Raw genomic sequence first — 8,393 nt, 5'->3', positions numbered from 1 at the left:
TCGTTTCACCAGCTTTATTACCCGTTCGTGTGTCAGCGAAAATTCTATGGACCACTTTACATGTAGAACAATCTTCTATAAATCCTCTACGAACAATATTTCTCGCAGTTGTGTGTTACACGCAGAATCGACACGTAGTTTTGTTGTTTGTATAACCTCCTGGCAATATTAAAGAAAAGTTAGGTCTGGCATCGTTGAGGGCAGCTGGTTACCGGCTAGAGATAGGTTAGGTCAGATCGCGTGAGTTCCATGGAGTCGCAGCTGAAGATCCTCGAAGATCATTTGCAGACAGTTCGATCGTCGTCGTTTTCACGACCAAGTCTTGGCGTGTAACCATTCAGTTGAATGTTTCGAGAACCTGAAATTAGTCAACAACGAAGGCACAAATAGTCGTAGACTATATAGTTCTATGCAAATAGTCCGATCATTGATGTCGAGGATCAACAGATTTCCTATTGTTGAAGAACAAACCTCGGATTTGAAGCTTGGTTATATTAAGTGAGCAAATTGTTCTATAGGAAGACTTATTTTTTCATTTTATTTAGTCACGTAATACTTCGATTTAATTAAGTTTCTTTACTTTCTCTTTTGTGTAAATTTCTTTAAATTCGATGCGAATGTTTAACTCTTAAAGGCCATCGATGAAATCTCAGCCTATAAAAATATCGTTTTAACACTATCGTACCGTGATAATATAATCTATAAATGACAACTTCCCTGGTTTTTGTTTACTACTAAATAATGACAAATCGATTAATTCCATTTTTTTACATTTTTGAATACTGCGGAAATAAAATTTCACTCGAGATGATAGGATTAACGTGATTTTCTTTCACAGTGTTTAAGCAGCTAAAGCAACTGATCGATCTTACATTTTAATTGTTACAGATGAGAAGAAAGATCGAGTATTCGATTAGATTATAGAATGTGATCGAATATATGATATATAGAGCTCTTTTGGATACTTGAATTCTGTGCGTTTTCGCAATTTCTAATTTCCTATAAATGAAACCCGCGGTAAAATGATGACTTTTGTTCGACGAGGATTGTAATTTTGGACTTTAAAATTTTCTAAAAATGCGTAGAAATCTGAATTTTCGTCGGAAAAATCGTCTATTAAATATTAGCTCACAGAGTATCACAGGTGTAACATCTTCCCATCGAGTTTTTACGCTCACCCCGTATAAATAACGCATTAACAGCGTTTTATTCTTTGGAAATCTGGCATGCACGTTTACGAACGCGTTATCCTGTGCCATTGACAGCAAGACAGAGAGGTGGAGTGAAATAGTATCAGTACGAGGGGAAAAATTAAATTGGCATTTGGGCCGCGCATCAACAGAACATTCGCGACGAATGCTCGAGCTTTTGTTCCCGGATCACGTATCAATGGGATTGGGATTTTCGCGTGGCTATATCGAAATAGCGAAACGTTCCAACACTGGCAACGAAACCCGAAAAAAAGGATTCGAATCACGATCGAATGCTTCAAGCATAACCGACCTACTGTACACGACGAAACGGTGATAAATCGATGGGCAGTTTATATGGCACGAAATAAAGTGTGAACGAGTGGCGTGGGTTATAGAAACACTCTTCTGTTTTCAGCCTCTTTGAGTCGATGGATGAGGCGTCTTGTTAACTGTTATCGGATATTTATAATTAAACTGCGATATTTATACAGGAAGAGTTACACAGAATGTAACGGGGATAAGTCAATGGATAGATGACACGAAGAATATGCGAAGTGGAAGTATGCTTGTGATTGAAAATCGTTTATACACAATTGGTATTTGATTCTTTGGAAATCAAATAATTGATCTTAACCCTGTTGCGATTCCCGAATTTTTATAATTCAATGGTGTTCTTTAAGGTTTAAGGATATATCTGGTATTAAATTGTATTGAGAAATTATTGAGAAATACATTACGATGGCAATCTTTTCATTCTGCTCAAACTCGAGATATTTTTTAATATTAGAAAAATACAATTGCATTGAAAATATTGGAAAGAACGCTGCAGGGTTAACGAAGTTGGTCAGTTTGTTTACTGTGTAACTCGATCAAAGATCAATTGATATAAACCTTAAAAATGTTCTAACGTAAAGAAGGTTATCTCATACCTCGAGTGAGTAGCAACGAGCCGGGATAAACGAATCTTCCATCGTCGATCTTTTGCCAAAGTTGATAATCTTTGGGTGAACGGATACGATCTGAAATCAACCATGATGCTTCCTTTGGAAATTTGTCTGCGTGTTTAAGGTTCATCGATCTCCCAAGGGATCCGGGAGCTGTATTGCGAACGTCTGCAAATTGTATGGTAATTTATGCGATTACGCTAGCTCGAAGTGTGTTTCTATCCTTTGAATTAGACTTTAGGGAAGGAAATTTCAATTTCCCAAAGTTGTGCACAGATCGTTTTACTCACAACTACAACCAATTCTCTCGTAAGACAAACTATTCAAATTGATAAACGATAAGCACCTGGATTCTTGCTATTAGCCAAACATATCATATTTACAAGATTCTAAAGAATTAACGTATAGAAAGTACGTAGTTTAACATGAACAGCTGATTGTTTATAATGTAACAAACTCATCTAACAAATTTGTCTAACACAATTATAAAGCCAGAATTGACTAAATTTCACTATTGATCTGTAACGAATTTTAATATTTAGCGAAATTAGTAAATCCATAACGTGTGGTCACAGTGTATTAACATCGGCATATTCGATACGGTTATAGATATAGGACACATGAATTTTGGTTATTGATCGAAACTATCGTATCTACAAATTTGAATCACGTAAGTGGAATTGTGCGGTGGAGAGAACGAACGAGACACACCGAGATCAAGTAGAATAAACCTAGTGTGACAGACTATATAGTATTCGCGTAAAGTCTACGTACGCCATAGACGTATACTGAAAATGTTAAATATTAACATGACGTAGGAACCGTGAAGCTCAATCTAATCTACCTTACTACTATATCGTTCGATATAATTTGGATATCGATATTATAAAGCAAATAAATTTTAGTGCAATCAAATGGAAGCTGGAACGATATAAACTCGTTCCGATAGAGACTCGCTTTACTTATTAAAAATTCTAACGAGTATTCTGCCTTGGATATTTCATATACAGTGGCGAATAAAAGAAAATGTAAAATTGATATACTATGAACTTTAGTAACTTTCGTATAATACTAAAGAATTTATAGTTACTCTTTGCCCTAATTAAATATAAATCCATTCTGTACAATTATTGTATGTTCTTACACGTTTTATTTTATAAACTTTCTTTTGCATATAATATGCATTCTGTCTATTTTCCATCCCTAAGTTTCACACAAACGCGTAAAAATGTCAGCCATAATTACTTCTAATTTCTCACCGTAAATTTGGCAATTTTCGATCGATAACTAAAGTTCTTTACGATCGCATCATAATCGCAAAAAAAAAAAAGAAAAAAATAGATCTGTCACGCTATTTCTTCGAAACATCAGTTTCGTATTTCCGCACGAGGAATGAAGCGACCTCTGTAAAAAATGGCTGTTATGAAAGATCTGTCGGACGGACGAAACGATACAACGATTCGTCATTTTGTTTTAGGTGGTCGAAATTGCACGTAGAAGAATAGAAGAACGAGGAGCCGGTTGCCACGCTCTAAGTGGAACGTTCTGCACGCAAAATGGCGCGGGCTATTGGCCATCTTTCACCGGGCAAGATAAATTACACGTAAAATGGGATTGCGGGATGGCATGCGAATGCACGTTTCAATGTTATTGGCGATACTTCACCTTCGTAATCTTTGTCGGAGACGGAGTCAAACTCGGGGCTGTAAAATTGGAAATCTGTGTCTGGTTCGATGGCGTGGCGACGGTTGAAATTTAGGTTAGGAATCGGCACGTCGGATCGACCGACCCTCGGATACGCCATCAGACCAGAAGCTCGCCTGTCATTCAACTTTAACTTCACTCCCTCTGAAATATATTACGTAACAGATGACGGAAATTGAAATGCTTGATAAGCATTTAAGAATTAATGCGGCAAACAAAATTGAATAAAAATTTACACTGGCGCACGAAATTATTCCAACTCTTACCACGGTATCTTCCTATAAATAGTCAAATTTGAAATTAATCTGAAAATCTACATATAATAAAAGAATATTATTGGAAGCAAATATTTAGAGTAGACAATTAGTATAAAGCTTGAAAAATCATTAAATGTTAAAGATGGTGCCAATGAATATTAACATTTAATAATATAGCGAATAATTACTTGTTCAAATACTTTTGTGCTAATGAAACTTCGAAATGTTTCGTATGACGACGTAATACGATCTTAGAAGATATATACATGTGTTCGAATACTTTCGTGAACCTGTATATATATATGTATGTGTGTAGGTTAAAATGGTTAAATAGGAGAATCGAAGAAAAATTGAAAATAATATTATGCAACTTGTATTAGGACAAATAGAAGCATATATATTTTTAATGGAAGTAATTAATGTGACATTTGTTTTTCATTTAATGAATAGACATCCAATTAGTTGCAGTATCTTACGAATATTTCTGCATCATTGCATAATAAATTTTTACAAGCGGGCGTGTTTCAGTTTTTTTAGTGAATACGTCAGAGGATTCAGTTTTCCTCTTTTAGGGTAACATGATCTCTCTCTCTCTTTTTTTAGGTTAATTAGAAATGAAAAGGACGGGAAGGTTAAGATAGTAGGAAGCGTTCCTGGTATAAAAATGTTCAGAGTCGTGTAATGTTTGGATTCAAAGAAATTTCGACCAAGCTGGTAAAAGGCTAATTAAAAATAACGACTAAATTAAATGAAATATCCTGCGTAGTTTATGATTAAACAAGCAAGCAGAGAGTCAGTTACGAATTATATTTACATATCTAATGCAATTTTTTTATGCATTGATACCGTTTTCGTATTATGGACAGTGTTATCACGACGAATTAGTATCAAGAATAGAAAAGTTGATTTTCATCACTAAACTCTAAAAACAATAAGACTACGTTATTATTGAAAACAGAAAAATGGGTTTCCATTACTAAATTTTAGGTAAATTGATAGAAAAATTAGTACGACTAAATTTAATAAAGCAACGACAGGAGATTGATATCAGAGATAGAGACATTTAATTGCATTATCGAATTCTACAAGCAAGTTTAAGTGAATCGTCAAGTTTTCAAAAGTGTCCGAAAAGAAAGTTGAAAAGAATTCAAAACAATTATGATACTCATGCGAATGTCTTGCCTTTGGTAGACTGCAACTGCCGACGTTGCCCACATTGGGAGACTAAAAAACAAATTGAATTACAAACCGATCGTCAGAACTGTTCGAAGACTCGGAAGAAACGAAAAAATTCTTTTCAAAGAAACTTAAGCTTGAAACGTTACTTAAATCGTCAATGATCCAGTTTAAATAAGAGAAAAGTAAGAAATCAAGAAGTCTAAAAACGCCACAGACAAATAAGAAAAAGCAGGAAACTGAAAGGCGGAGAAGAATAATGGCAATGTCTTATGGCGAACCCCATCGATAGCGCGAAACCAGGGACCCTTTGCACAATTGCACTAATGAAATTTTACAAATCACGAGTCACTGATATTGCTAAATTCTTTTGCATCAACAAGTTTCATAGTCAGGCAAAGAATGGATGAAACTTTCGATAAAAGAAAATTTTGCAACAACTACTACGTTGTTACCACAAGATAACAGATTCTAAGTCTTATTTTTTATTGTTCGAGACTAAATTGTTGATCGTAAGGAAACATAAAATTTATCATAAAATTGTAAAATCAAAGTTCATAATCTACTACATAACCACAACTTATCAATTTATCGATGTTACCAATTTACTCATATCGTTAACATCATTCTACTTTCAAAATTAATAATGCAAAATCAAAGACTGTAACTTACAAAACGTAACTCTTCAACGTACCAACATCACCGATATCATTGCCGTTTGTTTTGCTATCGTTATTTATCAATGTCGTCAATTGACAGAAACGATTGTGCAAGAGAACCCCAGAACATACAAGAAGCATCCCCTTCCGGTCCACTCGGAGGCCGGAAGGGGCACTGCACTTACGGCTGAAAGAGGTGGAAAATATTAGAACGACCAAGAATACAAATAGGTGATTTCTCATCGCGATGGCGATCGTTCAATCACACGGTGATCAGAATCCGATGAAGCGATACTGAGCAGAGCACGGTATCTCGCTCGACACTGAATGCCCCCAGGTATCCGACGTCTGATTTTATACCTTGCGCCTCGTCCGACTACGGGGGTTGCCAGCCCAACCCCCGGTCGCCTTCTCAACCCTCTCTTTCCACATTGCCTCGTTCCATTCGCCCCTCTACACGATCGGTATGGTGATTCGACGCCTTGTTTCTTCATCCTGCTGATACATTCGATCTACACCACTGTTCGTAGGTATTAGGACACCTGCTGGCTTCATGAAACGTGAGGATACTCTGATGGCCAGACAAAAGGGTATAAGTCAAATTTTAATGAAAACAGGACAAGTAGGCTAACATATATTACACATTGCTGCCTTTTGTCTGTACCCGTGCTGGTTAAACGGGTGGTGCTGCATAAAGTAATATTATTTTGCATTTTTGATCATACACTCAAATCTGGTTGTTTGAGTTTTAATTAAACGTTGAAGATTTGCCTGTTATAAATTCTTACGTAATACATATAGACGATTTACTGTATATTCGCGCACATTGTATGTAGGTTTCTAATAGAATTTGAGCTTTTACACGCAACAGATAGTTCTTGACTATTTTACTGCTTTATACTGCTGTCTAACCTTAACCTTAATATTCTATTGTATATAATGTTATATTATAAATGTGCATATAATTATAAATATACTATCCTAATACTATACGTCAAAAATGGAATTCTCAGGATAAGATAGATAAGACGGAGGAGGTCTTATCGAATCGATAAAAATACCATCGTAATTAATTCTACCGATATTTGAAACCGGTTAATAGTTCGACGAAACGTTTATTTTAACATTCTTAATACTCTGCAGTCGAATTTCGCCACTATGGGGCAATTTAAAATTGTATTTCCCATGCCGGGAATTAAAAACTGCCGATATTAAACGAGTAAAATTCATGCGTACAATTGAAATTTCCTGCAAATATCGCAAATGAAATATTGCCTGAACGATTGTTAATGATAAAAAAACATTTTTATTAATAATACAAAAACATTTCCGAAGCATATCTTTGTAAACAAGAACAAACAAGTTAAATTTCTCATTTAGTTAATTAATAACTAAAAATACATCGTAATGTACGCGCACCATTGAGAGTCAAAGGCTCGGGCAAATTCATCGAATTCCCTTCTACCATCACGATGTTCAAAAACCGAATTCAATATGGTAAATTGATCGAGAGAAAAAAAAAAGGATTTCAAAAAGAAATATTGCGTTAACGCAACGTTGGACTTTAATGGGTTAGCATTCGGAATCGTTGAGGTTAGGGTGTTGTATTTTGGGGGGGATGATAGAGACTTGGAAGGATTTCTAGAGATTTTCTGGGATTTTAACCTGATTCGTTGGTGAAGGAGAAAGGTTGGTTGTGAAATATTGACGAAGGAAGGATGGAGTTTATGGATTTCGATGGAGAACTTGGATTTGGGAAACGGTCTACATGTACAGTAGGAAATAAAGTGATACGGAAAAAACGTTATAATTTTTCAGAATGAAATGGTATAGTGTTATAGCGTTTCGACGATACAAAAGTAAGTTATATTTTATCATTGCGATTATCAGAGTAATGAAAATGATCAATTTGTAATTTTTCAAAGAAACTTTACGAATCTGCAATGATGCGTTTTTTGAGATTCTTTTTTTCAAATAAATGTTTTAAAACGTATGAAACACGTTTAAATATCAAATAAACATGAAACGAACAAAAAGTGTGGCGTTAAAATCTCCCTAATGAGAGCCACGGATAAATGCAAATAGCCGTATAATACGCAATAAAAGGGTGCGTTGAAATTCATGTAAACAGACGGAACTGCGATTAATGTTGACCAAATCGTTCGATGTTTCGCCATAAATTCCATTTTGCAATTGGCAGAAACCGCTTGTGCAACTCTCTGTATTTAATGCAGCGACAGAAGATCGTTATTCGTGATATAGAAATTACAGAGTTAGCCACGCATTGATTTTTCACCTGAATTACGGTTGACCGGCAGAATTTTTTTCCAACTTGTTTAAACCAGAGAAAGCAATTGGGTAAAAAAAAGTGTAATTAATAAAAGTTATTACTTTCGCTGACAAATAAAATTATTGGCTAGTTCTGAATTTTTAGAAGGCAAAGAATACTTTTTTGAACGT

The 8,393-nt window shown here is 35.2% G+C and overlaps 1 protein-coding gene across 4 annotated transcripts; it reads right to left on the bottom strand.

The window, feature by feature from the left end:
• LOC100650284 (CAPA peptides) lies at nt 1–6,827 on the bottom strand. 4 transcript variants are annotated; one of them, XM_020864118.2, is made up of 5 exons: nt 6,119–6,827; nt 5,281–5,322; nt 3,803–3,985; nt 2,123–2,305; nt 1–358 (listed from the first exon to the last, which is right to left on the bottom strand). In XM_020864118.2, exons 1-5 carry the CDS (start codon nt 6,174–6,176, stop codon nt 279–281), a joined length of 546 nt encoding a protein of 181 aa, XP_020719777.1. In that variant the 5' UTR covers nt 6,177–6,827; the 3' UTR covers nt 1–278. The 4 variants fall into 4 exon arrangements, with proteins under 4 accessions (XP_020719777.1, XP_048264020.1, XP_048264021.1 ...); XM_048408063.1 differs by lacking the exon at nt 6,119–6,827 and adding an exon at nt 5,969–6,112; XM_048408064.1 differs by lacking the exon at nt 6,119–6,827 and adding an exon at nt 5,969–6,112 and having other exon boundaries at nt 2,123–2,212.
• Between the last annotated feature and the right edge of the window lie 1,566 nt (nt 6,828–8,393).

This window comes from Bombus terrestris, chromosome 8, assembly GCF_910591885.1.
Source record: "Bombus terrestris chromosome 8, iyBomTerr1.2, whole genome shotgun sequence".
Taxonomy (NCBI): domain Eukaryota; kingdom Metazoa; phylum Arthropoda; class Insecta; order Hymenoptera; family Apidae; genus Bombus; species Bombus terrestris.
Note: the sequence above shows the minus strand (reverse complement) of the source record. Positions and strands in the feature narration are given on the sequence as shown.